General features: G+C 51.1%; 1 protein-coding gene across 19 annotated transcripts in view; it reads left to right on the forward strand.

The window, feature by feature from the left end:
* CACNA1D (calcium voltage-gated channel subunit alpha1 D) overlaps nucleotides 1-22,173 on the forward strand; it is a 302,816-nt gene that overhangs the window by 275,190 nt on the left and 5,453 nt on the right. For 15 of the 19 annotated variants that reach the window (XM_078442943.2, XM_060631293.3, XM_078442944.2 and 12 more), the window contains 6 exons: nucleotides 3,333-3,463; nucleotides 16,376-16,492; nucleotides 17,180-17,547; nucleotides 18,267-18,293; nucleotides 19,452-19,601; nucleotides 19,963-20,126. In XM_078442943.2, coding sequence (XP_078299069.2) covers nucleotides 3,333-3,463; nucleotides 16,376-16,492; nucleotides 17,180-17,547; nucleotides 18,267-18,293; nucleotides 19,452-19,601; nucleotides 19,963-20,126 — 957 coding nt within the window. Of the gene's footprint in view, nucleotides 1-3,332; nucleotides 3,464-16,375; nucleotides 16,493-17,179; nucleotides 17,548-18,266; nucleotides 18,294-19,451; nucleotides 19,602-19,962; nucleotides 20,127-22,173 lie in introns of those variants that run through there. The other 4 variants (XM_060631295.3, XM_060631305.3, XM_060631306.3 and 1 more) reach the window with 3 other exon arrangements.

A 22,173-nucleotide genomic window follows, 5' to 3' on the forward strand; every position in this document is an offset into this window, starting at 1 on the left:
ATTATACCAGAAAGAGAAGGTCTAGAGTTTGGCTCACCCTGTAAGCGCCCTTCCTCCGAAAAACAGGTCAACTTTTAGCCCTGCTAGACTGCCAACAGAGGCTAAATATCCCTCCGCTTTCTTGGCTCAATAACTGGGCCTGGCCTTTTCTCTCTATTTCTTAGAAAAGATCGGGGTTCAGGATGACAGGTGTTACCCTCTTCCTGAATGGCAGCAGGGGGCTTGGTGGAACCCAAGAAGAAGGCAGTGGGGCCTTGGCAAGAGGTAGAATGCCGTGGGAGCTCCCATCATTGATATGCTCCTGGGGTGGTGCTCACCCAGGCCCAATCTCAGATAAGTGCTACTGCGCTGAAGAGGTTCACGAGGCGGTGCCTCTCAGGCATCGGGGGACAAACTCTGAATGAAGTCAGGGCAGGGTTTAGTGCCTGCGTTCGCCACTTGGCTCTTTGTTTTTTCTTTTCTCTTCCAGTAGATCAGGGGTTCCCAGACTCGCCCACATCTTGGCACACTTGGAAAATGGGAATATCGGGCCAGCCCTCTGGGCCAGCAGACGGGTAGATTCCCAGGGCCAAGGGGCTCAGGCTGTAACCCGGTCGGAGCAGCAGACCCCGCCAGGCTGGCTGCTCCCGGCGCCTGGGACCGGCCCATGCGAGGTGCTCGGGGAGCCCCTTACAGGACTGGTGACAGCAGGGCTTTGTAGCCCAGGGGGTGTGAGGTGGCCCCCAGGCCATCACAAGCTTGAGAAGGAGGTGACATCCAGGGGCCAGCCTTGGAGGAACAGTGCAGGGGCCTGTGGCTGCAGGCACAGCCCGTCCGTTCTCTCTACCATCTGGGCTAAGTGGTCTCCTTGCCCATCTCTGCATCTTGCTCATGTTCTCTCTCTGCTCTGCTCTTTAGTCTTCTGCCATTTCATGGCTCTTTGCCCTTTCTTTAGAAGTCCCCTCTCCTCCCAGAGGCTGTCCTTGCCTTTGGGCCTCTACTCCTTGACCTGGATCTCCGGCTCCTTTGCCCCGAAGAGTGCAAAAAGCTGACCCCATCTCTTTCTCTCCAGGCCTGAGCCCGGATGGCCTCACTGCATCCGTTCCTTCTGTCCCTTCCTTTTCTAACCTGCTGTAGCTTTGACTTTTTCTGTTCTTGAGAGCTCATCCTCAGCCCAGCCTCAATTAGCTTAGCATCTCAGTGGAGAAGACCAAGACCGGTGGAGAAGACCAATGGCCGCTCAGGCAGAACCATGGTCTGTGCTGAGCCCCCTGTTGCCCCTGGTTCTGGGCCAGGAGAGCCAAGACCTTCCCTCAGGAGCCCCCTGGGCCATTTCGGCTCAAGGGAGAAGAGGGTTAGGCCTGTATTTTTGGGAATCGTCCCACTATGGAATGAGGTGGGCCTTCTGCAGACCCAGTGTATTTTTTCTGGGAGCCCATGGAGAAGACGTGACACCATGGGCTGCAGGGGACAGCTGTAGTACGGTAGGCAGAGTCTTCCTGGGCTCCCGGGGTTGTCTGCTGGCAGCCGTGAGCCGCCCGCGGCACGCAGCTCGGTACAGAGACTTATACTCTGGGGGAGGCAGCCCCAAAGAAGCCCCTCTATGTGGCCAGAGCTGGGCCGTCCCTGAGGGGGTAACAAGGAGGAGAGCTCAGGGTTGGGAGGACTGCTGCCCTGGGCTCACATCCCGCTGCACTGGCCAAGACAAGTCCTTCAGCCCCACCCCGCCTGTCGGAGGGACCAACAGGTCCCCCATCTCAGAGCTGTCGTGAAAAGGCCATGAGACCCACGTAGAGTTCCTCTGGGAGCGTGGGTGCCCCAGAGTAACAGCAGCTAGAACCAGTATTCCAGATGCATCCTGGGCAAAATGCGGAGTGGCTTAGGAGCAAAGCAGGGCTGAAGTCCTGAGACCTGGACTGTCTGTTCACCTCTTGGCCTCCTTGCCCATGAACAGTACATCATTAGGCCATTTGGACCAGCCTGAGACTGATGTAGGACATGTTTTTACAAGCTACCCAAAGCCTTGGTCACTTTGGTGACCCCTGCACCAGTCCAGGACTTCTTGGCTGAGGTTTGGGAGGAAAGCAGCACACTTCTCAAGGCAGGCCTCCCCAAGGCATCTTCTTATTCAGTAGCGCTGAGTGGCTTCTGGCAGGACACTAGTGGTGTCCAGACGGGGACACGTCCCACATGGGCACAAATGAACCCCACCCAGATGCATTAGTGAATACAGAGGGTCCCAGTGGCCCCTAACCCATCGTGTTCCACCATCATTGCAGTGGATGCCATTGTCAGCAGGCTGCCAGCTCACTGTCCTCCAGCCCAGGCAGGAGGCCAAGTGCTTCGGGGCTTCATCTCCTGTGGTGTTCACAGCTCCACAAGTCCCTTGCCCCAGATCAACATGCGACTCTTGTGAGGGGAAGGTGGCCTGGGTGCAAGTTCAGCTGTCCTAAAGCCTGAGGGCCGGCAGCCCATCCTCCTCTCAGCCTCTACAAGCCCTGGGGCCCTAAGCTTCTTGCCTAGGAGCCACTGCAGATCTGGGGGCGTGCACCCCAGGGAGAGCGAGGCTGGCCGACATCCCCGGGCACACCTGCACCACCATCGTGGTTTACCGTGAGACAGCCAGCACCTCTATTCTGCCTCATGCATCACCTTTAAAATGCTCAGCAGAGTTCCAGCCCCCAGCGGTACGTGCTGGAATTGTTTCCCATTAAAGCAGAAATAAGCTCAACTCCAAGGTTAGTTGGAGCTGTCGCTCGCTGTGCCGAAAACAAGCAGCTCTGGGTTACAAACGCAGAAATGGCATATGGAGGCTATTGGAACAGAGTCACGGGGGCACGTGAAAATCTGGGTTTGCAGCCACTTTCCTGAACCTTCCTCCTCTTCCAAGCTTGTCTGTCACTTTCTGAGGTCTCTGTCTTTATCTCCAGGCATCGGGATTTGGGTGCTTAATTGCCCTCGGTGTTCATGGTAATTACACATGCAAATCCCTATGCACAGGGGTGAAAATAGGACCCAGGAAGCCTCTTTTTGGTTTGTAATTTTTATTTTAAGTAAATAACCAAGACAGCACTTCATAGTGTTACTAATACGCTGCTCTAATAAACTCATGACAAACATATTGTTTTCTGCAACTTTTGAGTATCAGTTCGTGTGACTGACTCTAATTTTGAGCCTTAACTGCTTTGCAAAACCTTGCTTTTTGCTAGATTTAGTCTCCCGTGTCTAAGCCCAGAGCTCAGTGCCTTGCGCACAGTCCCACCCCACCCCAGCCCCGGCCCCGAGCGAGAGAGTTTAGGCTCCTGGTGCAAATGTGCTGATTCGGGAGAGCTCTGTCTGGTCTCTCCGTTTAGATGATGAGGTAACCGTGGGGAAGTTCTATGCCACTTTCCTGATACAGGACTACTTTAGGAAATTCAAGAAACGGAAAGAACAAGGCCTGGTGGGAAAATACCCTGCGAAGAACACCACCATTGCCCTACAGGTGAATTGTCCTTTTGTTACCTTTTCTTTTCACTAACGATTTTACAAGCTTATTTGAAATACTAGAGAGCTGACTATTCATGGTTGAGCAGTGCCACAAGGATTTTGTTTAAACTGAGATACCGCACACCCCCCAAAATGTGGACTAGTCATTTCTGGGCTCCGAGGTAAGTGCCTCCCTCTCCTTGCTTCTTCTCTGTTGTGCCCGCACCTGCCGTGGCCCTTGTGGCAGGGCCCCCAGGACAGCGGCAGAGGCATAGCCCTGGCGGGCGGGGGGCCGGCGCTCGCCTTGCACCCTGTCTCCTCCAGGCTTCTCCAAAGGCATTAACCTTAGGCAGGCACCCACCTCCCCACCCCTGGCCCTCGGCTCAGGCCCTAGCTGCCCCGGAAACAGCTCTCCATCTGAACGCAAGTGCTTTGTTTTGTTTCTGTTTGTTTCTTACCCCACTGCTTGTTGGTTTTCGGTCCATTTCAGTAACATCCATCACCTCCTGATGTGTGTGTACGTGCATATGTGTGTGCGCGCACGTGTGTTGCGGTGTGTCTGTCTCTCTGCGCTGTGCAAACACTGCTCTGTGCCCAGGCCAGCCTCTGGTCCCTCCCCCTATGCCAGCCCCGGCCTGCCCCAGGCTCCCAGAGTGTAGACCCTCTGGTTCTGGCCAGGGTCCATGCATTTGAGGATGTAGAATCCTGGGTAATCCCAGAGCTCTGGCATGGGAAGCAGGTATGTGGAGGAAGGGGGTCACCGTGAAGCCTGCAGGAAGAGGGGCGAGGCAGGAAAGCTTGTGAGTGAGTGCTGGCGATGGAGAAAGGCAGGGGGAAGAGAGAATGACAAGGCATGAAGAACCGGCATGAGGGAACTGTTGGCAAGCTGTCAGAAACACCTGTCCAAACTAATCAAAAGCCCCATCATCTCTGCTCCCCGAGTGCTTGAAGTCCATCATGAATAAGATCAAGGATGTTTTTTTCCTGCTAATTTGTTTACTTTAAAATTACCTTTATGTCCCTCTTATCACATGTCTCAGGTTGGGCCGTGTAGTTATTAACAGGGTTCAGTGTGGAACAGTCCTTCTATCAGTCCCTTCCGGGGAGAAGCGCCCAGCGTTGTTTGGTGTCCAGAGTGCCGGTGAGGTGCGGTGAGGGCTGGTCTGTGGCCTCGCTGAGAGAGAGAATGGGAGCATGAATGGCCGTGAGTGAAGGAATGTGGTGCACATGCAGATGCTGGGTTAGCAGATGACCTTGTGTGACAGTGACCTGAGGATTCATGAGGAAGCCTCTGTTCTGCCCAGACAGCTGCAGAGCTAGGGGAAGCAACTAAAGACAGTTTCTGGTCTTTTGTTTCTCTCATCGCCTGTCCTAAAGGTGGCTCAGTGAATCAGAGGCCGGGTCCAATGTCCCACTGCCGTCTCAGGCTGTGGAGTTTGCGAGTAAAACTCTCTCTTCTGGCCCTGCCAGTCCTCAAAAGTGATCACAGTTAACAAGTAGCCTTAGACAAAGCAAACGGAAAAGACGTGTTTACAGATTTGAACGGGCCTCTGGTCCATCCGTGGGCTCTTGAGAGCAGCGTGGCCAGGTTGGGTGCAAGGAGGAGGTGTGATGAACGAGTTTCTGAAGGAGCTTCCTTGAACAGCCTTGGGCCTGGAGACCTAGACTGGCCGGATTTCAGAGTGTCATGGTTCCCTCCGCCTGTAGGAAACTGCTTGCTATTCTCAGATTCTAGTTGGTGGGGTTGGTAGGACCTGATGACTTCTCTGGAGGGGGAAACATACTCTTTCATGGATGGTTATGCCATAATTTCCAGTAACCGTAATGTCCATGTTATGAGATGCTTCTGTTTTCTGGGGAAGGCATGTATGATGGTCACCTGGATACAGAGTTATCCCTTTCCTGAATCCCCAAGACTTTCCAACCAGATGGCTTCAGTTCCTGCTCTAGTGGCTGGATATAGTGTCTTGATGTTTTAAAACCTGAAAAACAACACATGGCCGAGTAATTAATTATCACATTTCATGGATGGGCTTCCCTGAGTCTTTTAAGTTGCAGGTTCAAATGATGCTAAAACTACATTTGTAAGTCGTGGGTAAAAGACAATTACGTTATGTGTTGCGATAATGTTTTTCTCCCAAACATTTTTCATTTTGTTGTTTGTAGAAAGTGTTTCATTTCCTTGGCGAAATCCAAACGTTTCCTGTTAGATGATAATACCAGCACATCTACACCTGGTTGGAGTTGAGGCTATGACTGTAATTTACGTTGAGTACACAGCCTAGAAAATTAAATTGTGTTCGTGATCTTGACAGATAAATTCTCAAAGTGCTTTGGATTCTGAAGCAAACATGAAAAATAGAAAATTTGTGTCTCCTTGAAGGATAATTCTAATTACATCTTTGGCCTCCTCTGCCCCAGAAGTGGCTTTAAATGTGATTTGTCACTCTACATTTAGTAAGCGCAAGGAGACTCTTCCTCTCTGTGTGATGAAATATCATGTGATGCCATGGAGCTAGGGCCACAGGGTCGAATGACAGCAGCACCCACAGTGTCACTAGGTCCAGCACACGGACGTGGGCATGGCCTGCTGAGAAGCAGGATGAGCTGCTTCTCGCTGCGCCCGGGCGTCACACGCTGATGGACGGATTGCTCGTGGCAGGTGGAGTGTGAGCGCAGGAGGAGGACTTAGGCATGTGCGTGCTTGTGCTGCGTAGAGTGCAGTCTGTCTGAGCGGGATCACCACTGGTCCACACACTCTGCTCCCCGTGGAATGGTTCTCAAGGGCACACAGATGCACTGTGGTTTTCAACCCCATGGGCTCCGTCTGGTCTCCCTCTGTCCAGACCCTCTGCGGTGTCCCCTTCTACATGAGGGAGAATGGCTTGAGCTCCTGGATCCGTGTGTGGGGAGGAGCTTGGCACCCGGTGTCCTCTGGCCTCTGTGGTCTGAATGAGTGTGCAGTTTCCATCTGTCCATCCATCTTCATTAAAGCCAGCCTTCTCTCCCACCCTCTGTGGGAAGAGAGCGGGTGGGAGAGAAGCTGCATCAGGCTGCCTTTTTGTTTCCCCCCACACACCTCCACCCACCATGTGCCATATTCACTTGAGTTTGACCCCACATCTGCTGTTCATCCATTATTGCTGCATCCGACTGACCCGCAAGTTTCCGCCAAGAGCAAGTAAACAAAGGAACGCAGCTCTGCAGCCTTGAAAGCGCTCAGTCCCCTCCCCTCAAATAGTAAAGCCCCACCAGACCTTCCAGATGAAGACTTCCATGCAAGATACAGACATGAATTAGTCCAGTGTCTCATGGATAAGAAAAAAAAAAATCCCAAAGTGGGAAAAGTTTTGTTCATTTCTTTTTCTTTCGACATTCAAGGATTTCCTTTGTGCAAAAGACACTCTGGTGAGATCCAAGGAGACTTATCCCCCGGGCATCCCAGATGGGAACCTGCCCATCGTTAATGACAGGGAGACTTAAGCGGGATGGTCTCTTCCTCACCTGGTTGGAAGTTGGGTTGAGGGAGGACACCATTATTCCCAGCTTGTAAAGAACGAAGTCGTTAGGGTTTATGTGAAAGCCCGTGGCCCAGCTGACAGATGGGGATGCAGGTGGTCGAGCGGACGCGGGGGTGGCACACGGGAACCCAGTGACTCTTAGTCCCTGGTGTGCCCTGACGTGGTCACCTTGGGGAGGCTCGGTGCAGAAAGAGAGGGGAACTCACGCCACAGACACTTAACCTGTGCAGTGTCAGACTCCTGTTACCTAGGCACCTTAGTTGAAAACATAGTGAGGTATTTTTCTTTTTTTAAAAGCATGAGTCCATTTAAAGCCATAAAAAAAGGCGCTTTTTTTTTCTTTTTTAATCTAAGAAGAGAACAGATGCTAACAGATGAGATTTCACTGGCTGATTCGTTTGTTTCAGATGCTTGAACGGATGCTTTAGAATTTTCTGCCTGAGCTACAGCACCAAGCTCGTTAGTCGGAAGGCGTTTGTGGCTAAGGCCTTGAAAGGGAAAAGTCTCAAGTGGGCTTATTTCTACTGAAACAGCATTTCGGGAGAAATGCAGAAAAAAAGCAAACCCAAGGCCCCAGGGAGACCCCTTCCAAGCAAAGCACTCCTCCAGAAGGCGGAAGCGGGGCCGTGGCTCATCCGCAGAGCCATGGCCTCCTGTCGCGGACGCTGCTCACGGTGGCTCTTTTTCATGAAAGGGAACGTGCAAGGCTTAACAGTTTTCCCCTCCAAGCAGAGACTCAGAGAAAGGGAAAGAGAGAGAGAAAGAGAGAGAGAGAGAGAGAGAGAGAGCAAAGGAGGGGGGCAGCCGCCCCACAGAGAATGAAATGAACACAACTTCCTGATGCTGGCCAGTAAAAAATAACATGATAAAAAGATTAAGCAGACCTGCCTAAGGTGGGCAGCTGACTTTGTTCCAAAGTTCTGCGTCCCTAGTTTGTCCGAACTCCCAAAGACTGGCAGGCCCCTTGGCGCCGAGCTGACAGAGTTCCTTTTATATGCCAGTCCGCCATGACCTACTGACCCTCCGGCCCCCACTCTCTGCAGTGACCCCGTCCAGAATGCGTGAGAAGTGGGCAGGCCAGGAAGCTCAGACACACCATTTAAACTAACACATACACCCGCATGCCCAAACCAGTCCAGGTAACACCTCAGGTTCCATCTTAACGTGTCCACGGGAAACACCACCACACCCAAACCTCATCCAACATTGTCCGTCTTTAATTCGTGCTCAAAGCCAGTCTGGGGATGCCTCTTTGGAAGCAGTGTGGTCTAGTTTCAAGGACACTGGGAGTCAGGGAACCTGGGTTCTAGTCCCAGCTCCAGCGTTCACTTGCTGCGTGACCTTGGGCAAGACACTTAACCTCTCTGTGCCTCAGTTTCCCCATCTGTAAAATGGGGGTAATAATGTCGACCTACCTCACAGGGCTGTTGTGAGGAATAGCTAAGTGATTGTAAAGCACTTTGAACGTATAATTGCTTATTATTAAGACTACAACAATAATAATATCCTATGCCTGTTTACTACCAGAACTTTAAGAAATTCTTGTTTTTCTTTGATCTCTTTTCTGTTCTGTACTGTAGTTATCCACTGAGAAAGAGAGTTCTCCCCTTTCAAAGATCTCTGGGAAGTGTATACAGATGTACACAGAGGTACCTGTACAGGTCGTGTTTTCACATCTTACAAATGGTAGACTTTTGCTGAGAAGTTGCTTCATGAGGGAGTCCTGTGTGAAATTCTCAGCCAATCACAAGCAGTGCTTAAGGAGGTCTGTACATCTAGTGCTGAGCCCAAGACCCCCAGAGGAGCCAACCTGAGTTTTGAAATCAATATTCAAAAGTAACTGTAGTGTGAAAACTAGAAGTTTCTGAAGCACCTGGAGAAAAGAAGGCTTAGAAGCCCCTTTTGCCTGCCCTGGTCAGTGCAGACGAGGCTGTGTGCGTGTGTGCGCGTGCATGAGGGTGCATGGGGAAGGTGGTGGACAGGGCCGGCAGAACGTGGGGAAGCCCTGTTCCTGGCTGTGCTCGTGCAGGAGCAGCTCAAGTGGGCAAGTGGTGTCACCGACAGGAAGAACAGTATCAGTGGAAGGCCTACAGGCCCATCCTGGGCACAGCTGTCAGGGTCCCTCCCAGCCCTGAGGGCTGTTCCAGTGTTGTCTTTTGTACTGTGACCTTTGCCCTTGGGTCACAGTGGCTTATGTTACCAGTGGTCTGGCCTGCCTGCACTTAAGTGGATTCCCTGGCCTCACTCATGGAAACAGGTCCGGCCCCTGATTCTGCTCCTGTTGTGTAGACTGCTGTAAGTCTGGGAGCTCATGGTGGGTTTTATGGATTCTCACAGCAGAGTCTGCAGGGCCAAAGAGCAGGTCTGACTTCACGCAGCGCCCAGGGCAATGATGTGGGGTGGGGTTGAAAGCCGGCCAGCACACCGCGGGATGGTTGCACCCCTTGCGAAGATGTTGAAGCCTGTCTGTACATGCCACTTCACAGCGGTGGCCCCCCTGCCAACATCTAGCCCCTCTCCACATCCCTCTGTGGTCTAGGCGGTAAAAGGCTAATGCCTGCTGTAGCAGGGATTTCTGGGATTGTGCTCTGGTCAGAAGGTCTCCTCTGCCCCGATCAGGGAGTGCTTGGGATGTACCGTTTATTAAGAATCTGGTGTGTCGTCCCTGAAAAGGAGGCTAGTCAGCCCTGGGAGCACAGGTGTGGGGCTAATTCCCCATCAGATAAATGACCCCCTGTTTCTGACCCACCAGAACGTCAAGCTTATTAAACAATCAAGGGGCCCTGTCTCAGAGGTCCAGTGTGACCAGCCAACTGCTAAATGGAGTCTCCATAGGGTAAAGTCTCAGCAGGACGGCCCCCAAGCAGTGTGCATGGCAGGCGTTTCCACACACCTCTCTGCAGTCTTTCCAAATAAGGAAAAACTAGAAAGCAGTGAACTTTCTAGATGGGATTAGGGAATGGTTTAAATGAAACAAGAGTCTCTGGCCCCACATGGGCCTGGCTGTGTTGCTCAGTGACGGCACTGACTATGGCTGCTAGCCAAGGGCAGTTCATGGAAACAGCCAGAAGTCAGGAGGTATACCTCCGACTTCAACTCAAAAGGGAAACAAGGCTTCCCTAAAACTTGGCGTCCAGTCAGACTACAGACACCTCTGTCCTTCCTCCTTAAACCTTGCCAGAAGAGTGTAGCTTTGAGTGTAGAAACGTTGCAGGAGACAACTCAAGTTATCTGAGAATCTTCCCCCACTCAGCAAACATGGTACCCAACACCAGAATCCATGGTGCTAAACTCTTAAGCTCCTGGATGGAAGACAGGATGCAGGCCAGTATCCATCACATCTGCGAGACTGGGCACCAGGCTGTTCGTAAATTGATTACACTATGGCGGGACCCAACTATAAATTCATAGGATTATTGGGTACTGCCTTCTGTTCTCTTTCTGAAAGGCAGGAGTTCTTTTCCCTCTGACAATAATAGTAATTATTTTCGAAAGACTTTGAGAAGATAGAATTACTGAACAGAAGTTACAGCAGGTGATACTATGTAGTAGCAAAAGGTCTTAATTATCATGGTGTGCTATTGAATAATACCAATCTGACACCCTTCATTAGCCCTCGTATGTCATGATTCAGTTTTTCACGGGAAGGAGCTTACTGTCAACTACTAACAGTTCCTAGGTTGGGAACCGTGCAAATTCGTTCTCTGTGGCATACCTCACATCTAAGAGAGGTGACTATTTGGGGTAATGGAAGGGTACGTCATTCTAAGGCCATGGTGAAGGCAATCCCCATTAAGAAGTGCCAAAGGCTAGCTCAAGAGAAGCCATGGTAAGGACATTTCTTCCAAAAGCAGAGAAAGGTCAGCAGAACCACAGGAATCGTAGGTGAGGTGAGGGGCCAGGGCCTGAAGAAAGGTTTGCGTGGCCTGTCTGGGGATGAGCTATCAGCCGTTCTCAAACTTCCGGGTCTCTTTTATATTCTTAAAAATTATTGAGGGCCCTTGTATATCAGTACTTACGTTAAAAAATAAAACAGAAAATTTCAAAATACAGAATATACCTGCACAAAGGTACCAGAAAGGTGACATCTTCACATGTCGTATAGCCTTTGAATAACCCCATTGTGCTCTGAGGAAATGCGTGTATAAGGCAAAGAATGTCCTGGTAGTGTGAACATTACAGTCACCTCGTCAGTCCCTGGAGATGTCCCCAGGCCACACTTTGAGAACTGCTGCTCTAGGGAAATGATCCTACATACCCCTCCCCACAAAGGGAAAGGGTACTAGAGCCTTTTTAGGATCTCCCTAGTGAGAGAGCCTCCTGCATATTGCACTGCCCCTACCTTGAACTTTTTTGTCCCTCCCAGGTGCCACCCTAGGCCCAACCCACTGACTAGACATAAAGCTACCTGTGAGCCCTGTGTCCAGCTAAGTTCAGAAGGAGCATCATAGGTCATACCCCCGTGCCTGTGCTGATCTGGAGGAATGGGGGTCTGTGTGATAGACAGTGTTTTCAAAGATCGGTACTCCTCAGAGCGGCACAGCTGAGACCAGGACGTGTGCTAAGTACAGGGTCAGTTTTCTTGACACCTTATGATCACTGGTCCACTTCCCTGTTGACCTCAGTGATACAAGAGTTCTGCCAAGTTAGATGGAAGAAGGTTAACCTTGACTGAGGTCATGTGTGGGGTCACAGGGCTAAGTGAGCACACAACTGAGACTCCATCCCAGCCCTTGCTCCTGGAGACTCAATGGCTTTGTCTTGGTGGTGGTCGGGGTGGGGCAGTCCTGGGGACCAGAGTCCCAGCTGAGCCTTCGTCAGTCAGGCAGGCCACTCAACCAAATGGGGATAATCCTGCCTTCCTGGGATATAGTGGGATAAAGTATGTGAGATCATTATGGCAGGTACAAAGATGCTAACAGAATAGAAATCATGATCTGAGGCTTCTGCTGAACTTTAAGTAATACTCCGTTATCAAGAAACTGGCAGGAATTGCTCTGATTCTGGTGTCAGACTACAACCAAGAATCAAGGTTGCTCAGATAGGTCTGTCAGATCACTTGCAGGGAGACGTCATAGATCTCTTTCGATAATTTTTTTTAAAAAAAAGATTCCTTTATCTTTCAAAGTGGTGGTAACAAACTTGATGTGTACTGCTGAGTGCGATGCCAGGAGTCACTTAGGCAGTGACATTACAGTTGACCTTTCAGCCAGGATCAGGATCCCTGTGGGTGGCCCATGGAGTGCCGCGCTCTTGATTCTAACCCTTTACATATGACTCAAGGACAGTGCATAATGGACGCAAAGGCCACACTGTCACATTTTCCCTGGAGGAAAAGGATGACAAAAGAAAGGGTGTGCCCGTGTGTGCTATGTGTGCCTGTGTGTTTGCGGGGGCAGTGGAGGACAGCTTGCAGATGAGCTGGTTTATTCTATAAGAATTCAGTCTCCAGTTCTTTCTTCTGATGGAGCTAGTCTGAAACAATGCCCTCTGATGCGACAGGGGCTGAATCCTGCTAAAGGGTTAATCAGAACTTGCCTTTAATGAGACGGGTGTGTAGGGCCGGCCCTGGCCAAGCGAAGCCTGTGATGGAGAACAGGCTATAGCAGACAGGAGGGGTCTTTGGCTGGAGTCTGAAAGCCTGGCACTGGCGTCCGAAGATGAATGGCCCGGCCTGGTCCCGACTGGAGACACACATCTCTTATCTCCACTGTTACAGTGTATGTTCGGGGGAGTGTTCTGGCGTCTGTCTCTGCTTTCTCTGGTGCTGAGAGCCGGCGGCTCCTGGTGTGTCTGACAGAGCTAGCTTAGGAAGGCAGCCAGCACGGCATCTCATGCACCCAGGTAGGGAGAACTCACCCTAACTGGGTGAGAGAAAGGAAGGTAAATGAATATTCATATCTGATGTTAAAATACCATAGTTTTATGCTATTGCTTCAGAAATATTTAGAGAGATTTTATAGTTTGTTTTTGTTTGTTTGTTTGTTTGTTTGGGTGACCTAATCATTCTATAGAGTAAATATCTATAAAATTCCAATTAAATGGTGTCTAAAATTTAAAGCAGCAGTCTACGGGCAAAGCGCCAATGTTTCTTTTTTTAAAAGATATTTATGATACCATCTAGCATTTAAAAATCAACCAGAAACTAGGCTTGATTCTGTTTAATATTTTATATGATTGGACATCTTAAATCAAAAATGTTTCTATTTTATAGCAATTCTGTGTTTATTCAAAACCATAATTCTACTGTGATGTTAATGGAATGACTATACAGCTTTCATTGTGTTGGTTTAAGTGCTAAATGACCACGTTTCAAATTAAAGTAGTATTTTGCTGATTGAGGTAGACACCGATATGAAAAATGAAAGAACAGATCATTTTACTGGTTGTAAAGTGTTTATTTAAAAAAAAAATGTTTTGGGGTTTTTTTTAGCGGTATGAAAAAAAGTAATTTTTTCAAGAGTTTAAGATAGTTTTCTGGGATTGGAATTTGTGCCTATGGAAACTTTGGAGCAGCCTAAGCTACCTGTTAGCTTGATATGTGTGCTAGAAAAATTTCATTACCATGTTTTGTGATATGTAATAAATTCAGGGTGCTGTGCTTAAGCTTCATTTCAGTTCAAGTTTGGGAACATCTGTTTCCTTCATTCCCAGACCTAGCAGACACCCCACCTCCCATAGCCCTCCGCCCCGTCCTTCCCCAGATCCCGTGTGAAAGAGTCAAGTCAGGCCCTGACTCACAGAAGATGTGTTTCTTCCTGTGTGGAGCAAGCAAAACATAACCATGATCTCTAAACCTCTGCTTTTGTGTCGAGGAAGGGTGATGCTTTCTATCCTCCTTTGATGTCTCTTTAATAAATATGTTGTCATTATTTGTCCTTGGAAGTGGCCTCTTGAGCCGCCTCTCAGTTTTCTCCATGATTTATGTTGCAAACAAATTCTCTGTCCTGTGTCTGTTCACCACTCTCCTGATCTTGTGTACCATTGAAGACATGCTGGAGACCGTTTTTGTTTTTATGATGCAATTATGTTATATGTGTATTTCAGTGAAATGTCAACCCGTCAACAGAGGATGATGTTAAAAATTATCCAAATAAATAGTTTTCTATTTCTTTTAATCAGACCCAGTCCAATCAGTTGAATGACAGTGAATAGGATTATCTGTTGTTTTTCAACTTCAGGAGTGTTCCTAGCCCATGGTGCCTCGTGACATGCGTTCATATACATAATTTACCCGGGGCTACTGACTTAGTGCTTTGTCACCTATGTTTATTTTGTGGACAAGGCAGTGGGTGTCTCAAACCTGGTCTTTGACTTGGGAACCTCAGATCTGTGATCGCCCTTTCCTCTCAGTGATCCAAAACCAGACGACGAAACCCTGACTTAGCTCACCTTCCCTTGATGACCGTGCTCTGGAAGACACTGAACGATTGAGCCACAGGCTGTTCGATAGTGCTAGGCTTGACCTTCCTGCACATGCCTGCAGCTCCATGTGAAAGAGCTTTACCCCACTTGACATTAGAGTTGCCTTCTTGATGTTTCCAAGAGAATGGCAAGTGGGTCTACCTCCAAGCCAGATGATTCCCCTGGCTCAGATGTGCTGGACCTGGGGATCTGAGAGAGGGAAAGCATGTGTGTGTGCATATATGTGAGTGTGTTCATGTCTGCGTATGTGCGTGCATCTCATGCCTGTGGTCGGAGGGACAGGAGAGTGAGAGGCAGCCTCACTGACCATGCCGCAGACTGTTCCAGGTTTGGCCCCACGACATGTGTGTCTTTCCCCTACAAGACCACAGCATTCCTAGCCAAGAACCTGAGAGCTCTGAATCTGGCAGCTCTTTCATGCCTACAATTCACAAAATGGAAAGACCCCCTCCTCCTCTATCCAAGAAATGGATCAAACCAGACCTAGCCTGGTATACCATTTTGAACAGCATCAACTCATGTGGATGAGACTGTTTCCACAGGAGCCTCTTAGGAAGTTCCTATAGGACTTTACATCCTAAATTACTGTCACCACTGGCATCTGGAGAAGACCAGTTCTGAGCGTTCCCACACCAGGGGGGTCAGCCCTGTGGGATCTGGCCAGATGTGGCCACCACCCCCTCCACCCCCTCCCCTCCCCACTCACACTGCTGGGGCTCATGAAGGAAGGGCCGGGAGGTAGGCCCCTCCCCCCGATGACCTACCTCTAGGCCCAGGGCTCCCCTGCTGACCACCCTGATGTGGAGTTTTAACTACAGATGCGGCCCCATACAGCTGGGGTTCGTGCTCCGGTGTGGCTGCTGAGTTGCAGAAGGACTGCCAGCAAATGAGGGGGTCCTGCCCAGATATAGGACAGGTGGGCTTAGGCCTGCTGGCAGGCAGGAAGTAAGTCTTTCTTTGGAGAGGGATAAAGTAGCTGTACTGTCCCTATTAGTCTTTAAAGTCAGCATACTATTTTTCCTCAAATTGATGGTCAAAATATAATTTTCTCAGAGCCAGCAACTCCACTTTCCCCATATATAGTGTAAGCACCTGTAATGTTCTCCTAACAAAGTGGAGAACAACAGAAGGGCTCCTCCCAGGGCCTGTCCCAGTGGAACCCAGTGGAACCGGGGCCCAATATAAGGTAGGCCAACTGCAAGAGTCTCAGGAAAAGGAGTATGTCTGTGAGGGCCCAGGAGGGGTCACCTGGTGGGTCCTGCACAGCCTCCAGAGGCTGGTGAGCCCCTTTCAATGTGTTGTGGTCTTCAAGAGGATGATCCAACTGTTGGCAAGTTCTTGGCCTGACCCCAGGCTACAGGCCAGGGCACCACGGATGGCCATGGAGGCTGGCGCTGCACAGCGGCCCAGGTCTGTGTGCGTGTCAACCCATCTTGTCATGGTCCTGAGTGTGCTGGTGATTGTAGTGTGTGGTGTCACTCCCTTGTTCCCATGGCTTTCTAGCAGAACCGGTGGCCCTGATGGCTACTTGGTCGGCTTGCCCCCTTGTACTTGGACTTAGATCTCCTTATCCTGGACACAGCCAGTGAGTCCTTGTAGAATGGCCTGATTGTGTTCCTTGCCCCCTCTGGGGCTCTGGGAGAGGACTCTGCAGGCCATCCTTCTGTCATTTAGACATGAACATGTGCTCTTGACCACGGCAGACATTGCTCCCTACAAGTGCAGGTAATTGAGAAGGAGGTTACTGGGTTGAAGACCTCAAGCATCCCAGCCTAGGACCGTCTTGAATTCCTGACCACATCCTTCGACCCTGGGGCTTCAGGGACCCTTCAGTCACATTCACGCAAGCAGTCAGTTCCCCAGGTTGCCTTTGGAGAAACTTCCCTTTCCACCGCTGAATCAGGCAGGAGCAGAGCCAGGATCCAGGCCGGGCCCAGCGCATCCATGTTGTCTAATCCGTTTTGCCATTTGTGTTGATCTAGGCAGGATTAAGGACACTGCATGACATTGGGCCAGAAATCCGGCGTGCTATATCATGTGATTTGCAAGATGACGAGCCGGAGGAAACAAAACGAGAAGAAGAAGAAGATGTATTCAAAGTAATTATTCCACGCCTAGCTACACACTGGCCACTTGGAAATAGTGGGGCAGGACTCCAGTTTGGGCAGTTGGTGATCCACAAAAGAGCCTGGAGAATGCAAAGCAGCCCCTGGGCCTAGAGGGGCTTATGGACTGTGCTCTCCCCACAGCAGACCTTCGGCACCTCCTCTAGGGCCAGGCCTGCTCCATTCCTGAACTCACCCCTCTGTCCCACACTAGCAGCTTCAGAGGAGCCTGGCCACGGCTGCTTGGCCAGTGTGGCTGAGCATCCTGAGTCCCACTAGCAGCTGCCTACCTGCACCACCCCCTTCTTCCCTGGGCCAGTTCTTTGACCTGCCAGCCGGCCCCCAGCCCCTCAGCCCAAGAGTATGCCTTCTGCCCAACCTCAGCCAGCCAGCCGTGCTGGGTATAAGTCACCTCAACTTGGAGCGACTGCAAGAGCACACTCGTGTGATAGCCAAGAGCTTGCTCCCCAGCTCAGGAATCGGTAACCTTCCTCATTTCAGGGGGGACCAGCTGCCACGCAGACACATTCACCCTGATCTGTGAGAAACTCAGATTGTTTTACAGGGATCCTACGGAGCTTACCTAGAATTTGTTTTTCGTGTAGAAAAAGTTACCTAACATAGCTAGCCTGCATCAAATACTTGTTAAATTACCTGGTGTTGTCTCCCATTATTTTGCAGAGAAATGGTGCCCTGCTTGGAAACCATGTCAATCATGTTAATAGTGATAGGAGAGATTCCCTTCAGCAGACCAATACCACCCACCGTCCCCTGCATGTCCAAAGGCCTTCAATTCCACCTGCAAGTGATACTGAGAAACCGCTGTTTCCTCCAGCAGGAAATTCGGTGTGTCATAACCATCATAACCATAATTCCATAGGAAAGCAAGCTCCCAGCTCAACAAATGCCAATCTCAATAATGCCAATATGTCCAAAGCTGCCCCTGGAAAGCGGCCCAGCATTGGGAACCTTGAGCATATGTCTGAAAATGGGCATCACTCCTCCCACAAGCGTGACCGTGAGGCTCAAAGAAGGTCCAGTATTAAAAGGTAACCTTTAAAATGTGTTTGCACTTGGTAATGTAGTGTCTGCCCAAGGCAATTTTTTCTCCCCTGTGCTCTGGCACACACAGGAGGTTCCCGGGAGGCATTTGCACTAGAACCTGGGAGTACTGTGAGCTCACAGCCTCGTCAGGCACTAGCCAGTGATGCACCCGGAAGATAAAGGGCCACCAGCCATCCAAGTGGGATGCCCCCCGAAACAGCAGCAGTTACAGGCTCTACCTTCCCCAGTGATGCCAACATACTTTGGGGCAGGGGTTGGCAAACTTTGTCTGTAAAGGGCTACATAGTAAGCATTTTAGGTTTGGGGCACCATACAATCTCCATCGCAGCCACTGAGCTCTGTTGTTGTAGACAGAAAGCAGTCATAGACCATGTGTAAACGCATGGGTGCAGCCATAGCCTGATAAAACTTTATTTACAGACACTGCAATGTGAACTTCATATAGTCACATGTGATGAAATATTTTTATTCCTTTGGGGTTTTTTTTTGTTTTTGTTTGTTTGTTTGTTTGTTTGTTTGTTTTTTGCAATCCTCTAAAAGTAAGAACCGTTCGTAGCTCAATGACAGTATATGGCCTATAAACCATAGTTTGCTGACCTCTGTGCTAGGAACTAGCCTGATATCTGCATTTTAAATTTTGTTGGAAGTATTTAACTTTTATCTTCTCCCTCCCTCCCTCCCATGTTATGCTTGTCCTGGATAGAACCCGCTATTATGAAACTTACATTAGGTATGTGCTCATTGCGTTTGTGTGTTAAATACTCTGTGTCATAAGTGTGACCTACTGGCCTCTCAACACTGAGAGATGAAACTTCCCTAGAGGCAACTGCTTGGGCCTGTGGACTCCTGGGGCAGAGGTAGCTGCTGCTTTCTAAGCAAATGAGCTTTGAGGTCCATATGTGTGTAGACTACACAGTCTGTTACAGCCAAGGATGTGCTGGTATTGATGCGCCAGTGTGCCCACGGGCCTCATGATAGCATAGGGAGAGCCCACTGTGCACTTCCAGCTGCCTGGCCCCGGGAGGCCGGCCAATGCCTGCTGCTCTCTGAGTTCAAGCCTCTTGTGGGGACTTGATAAGAAAGTGACCCCAACCTCCTGAAGACCAGGGACCAGATCTTCTCTGTCTGTCCTGGAGCCCCCAACATCTGTGCTGTGTACCCTGCTACACATTTGCTAAAGCGGGTTGAATTGTGAGTGGGATGATCATTTTCCTGGGAACGGGGGGCTTGGTCTCTTGCTTTCATTGTATCAAGAGAAACCAGCTGCTCAGGAGCAACTTGAGAGCATGAACTTGGAGGGAACACAGTCCTCTCTTTGGAGGGAGTTGATATAACAGAGCCTGGCTGGTTTTCCTGAGGACCGAGGCCAGGACAGTGGCTTTCAGGGAGACAGCATGACAGTCTTGCCATGTGGGCAAGGCAGGCTTTGAAAACATGCGAGGTGTCACACGTGTGAGTCCCCCTGGGACACTGAGTTGCAAACCCCTGCGACTTTTCCTGGGGTGGACGCAGTGGGAAATTGGTTAGGGGGCCTCTTTGTTCCAGACCCTGAAGTCACACAGGCCAGGGCAGGAAGGATCAGAGCCTTTTCCCTGGGACTGCCGATCCCTGCAGGCTTCTATGTCCATTTCCTTGTTCTCTTCCCCCAAATTACACTGACTCCTTTGGCGCCGTGGCCCCTGGGCATAGTGGTTTGGCGCCGGCATCGTGCAGGGGTACCAAGAGAGAGATGTGCTCACACGCGGAGCCTGAGCAGTCCAGTCCCGGGTGCACTGGGGAGAAGTCAGGGGCATGTGGGGGGCGGGGGGAGCTGGCCTCCCACCGCGGCCTGGCTACGGGAGGTGTCTGCCGCCTGCCTGGGCGCTCAGGCCCTGTCTCGCAACCGCAGGTCTGACTCAGGAGATGAGCAGTTCCCAACTATTTGCCGGGAAGATCCAGAGGTACACGGCTACTTCAGCGACCCCCACTGCTTGGACGAGCAGGAGTATTTCAGTGGTGAGGAGGGTTCTGAGGATGCCGGCTCACCGGCCGGGAGCAGGTGAGCAGCTCTGCGGCTCGGGCTGATGGTAGGAGGCCTGGCTGTCTCCCGCCCCTCGTGCCCTGAAGCCAGGGCCCACGTGCACTACACCTGGCCTGCCCTGGGAAGTGAGGCAGAGCACAGACTCTGGGCGAGAGGGAAAGCGGGAGCAGGAGAAATAGGGCCAGAAAGGCAGGGTGGAGGCTGCTCTCAGACCAGCTGCTACCAGGGCCCTGAGTCTTCCGTGAGGCCGAGGACTGCCTTGCTCTCAGCCAGTCCAGGGTGTTCAAGAAAGGTGGGTCTGTCTGAGCTGACAGGCAGGACTTGCTAACTAGGATCTCGGGCACCCCTTACCGTCTCTTTTGGCCGTTTTGACCACCAGGCAGAACTACAGCTACTACAACAGATACCCAGGCAGCAACTGGGACTTCGAGCGGCCTCGAGGCTACCATCACCCCCAAGGCTTCTTGGAAGATGACGACTCACCCATTTGCTATGACTCTCGGAGATCTCCAAGGAGACGCCTACTACCTCCCACCCCAACATGTGAGGCCAGATTTTTTGTTTTGGGTGAAGCCTTCCAAGGAACAGTGTGCCCCTCCCCCAACCCCAGCCCCCCGGGGAAGTGTGACAAATGTGGTCCTGCTTTGCTAGGGACTGTCAGCCCTCCAACCTCCCCTGGTTGGAGACCCTACCGGCTTTCCTTTCTGTCTCATCCGTATCTCACGTGATAGAGCTCGGACAACTTTAGTGCTGTTCTTGACTCTCTGAGAACAGAGGAAGGCAGTATGTGACCTAAATGTCCATAGTATGTGGCATCTGGTAAGGGGCTTTTTGTGCATGTTATCATTGCCTTTGAGCCCGAGGCCCATCCTGTGAGGTAGGTAAGATGTGTGCCATGTCGTTGTCAGGCCCTCTCCTGACAGAGGAGGGTGGAAGGGATCAGCCCTGTGCAGAGCTGGACCTGAGCCCAGGCCTATCCCACCCAGCCCCACGCCTCTGAAGGCCACCTGGGGACTCTTGATGTCCATCTCTTCTCAGTCCCCACCAGGGAGTGCCCCCCTCACCTCCCCATCCCCCTGTCTTTCATCTTTGCCATGGGTCAGCCAATGCCATTGTTCACGGGGCAGGTTTTGGCCTTGGTGGTGACTTCTAGGGTCAGCACCCCCATCCTGGGGCTGGAGGAATCCCATCCTGCTGAGAAGACGTGGGGGCTGGCTGCTCCCCACCTGTTTTGCCTATGCAGGTGGCCTAAGCAGTGCTGCAGGAGATCTGGGTCACCCCAAGTGAGGAACGTGGGCTGGGGTAAGAAATGTAGCAGTGGCCCCTGCTGCTCCCGGCCGGGGAGTTTGATTTTGCATATGTGGGCATTTTGGTGATTGGTTAAAAAATATCCATTCCTGGTGTTTCTGAGGAATGAAGCATATTTGTGAGTAGGACTCTAATCAGGAACCAAAAATAGCCAAGACACGTTGGCTCTGAGTCTGCTAACTCCGCGTGCAATAACAAGTGTGTCTGGGTGGTGCCTGGGGCCCTCTGCCTCTCTCCAGCTGTCACTGACCTGCTGGGGAGTGTAATCAGACCCATTTACATGGTTAATATTTAATTCTGCAGCCCCAAACACATGCTGCTAAACAGAGCAATCCCGAGCTCCATAAATACTGGGTGACACATGCAGGTGAGGCCAGGTAGAGCCCCTGGCCCACCAGAGGACCATTGCCCTCCCTGGACCTCCCTGTGTCCCCTGTGGTGGCCACATTAATGCCCACCATTCAGAGGCTCTGCCCTGGTGAAGCTGAGTGGGCTAGAGCAGATGCCCTTTGTATTCGTAAGGGCAAATAAATAAAATGTATTTTATTTGCTTTACTGCCCATCAGTTCAGACGTTGGGCAGGGAGGAGAACATGGAAGTCTTCAGCCTATGTTCTCAGCCGCAGTGGGATTGCTTCCTCTGTCAGAGGTGGTTGTGCACAGCAGATGAGATGACAGGTATATGCGGACCGATTTTCAAAACTGAAAGGCACTCCCCAAATGAGAGGGATGGTGGCTTCCTCTCCTGGCTCCGAGCCTCTGGCCCTTGCCATCTGATTCTAGAACGGTCCTAGAGGGTGTGCAGCCAGGGGAGGCCCATCCCCTGTGTGGTGCATGGAGGACAGCAGCTGTCATGCAACTCAGCGAGGAGGAGGGGGCCCGGCATGCCCACAGGGCAGAGTCAGCCAAGGGCTCAGCCCAGTCTTCATGCACTTTTAGATTAGAGCTCACAGAACCTAACAGAACGTGGAGCTGGTTCCTGCAGCTCCACATGTGGTCCCAGGAGGCCTGGGAGGCTCGCCTCTGCAGTTTTCCAGTACAGGAATTAGGGGTGTGCAGCGTTTTGCTGGAGCATGACAAATGCCCTGGGATCTTAGAAAGCGGAAGTTAAAGAGACCTCGCTCCTGCCTTGCAAACTATCAGGCCCCCAAGCAGTGAGCCAGCACACTTGGAGGGTGGAGCTATTTCCAGAGGCAGCCTCTGGCCTGTGCTTGGGGGCCCAGGATTCAGACTGACCTCCTGGATCCCTTGTCATCGCTCAACCCCATGCAGGAGCCTTTCTT

The sequence above is a fragment of the Panthera onca genome, chromosome A2 (genome assembly GCF_046562875.1).
Source record: "Panthera onca isolate mPanOnc1 chromosome A2, mPanOnc1 haplotype 2, whole genome shotgun sequence".
Taxonomy (NCBI): Eukaryota; Metazoa; Chordata; class Mammalia; order Carnivora; family Felidae; genus Panthera; species Panthera onca.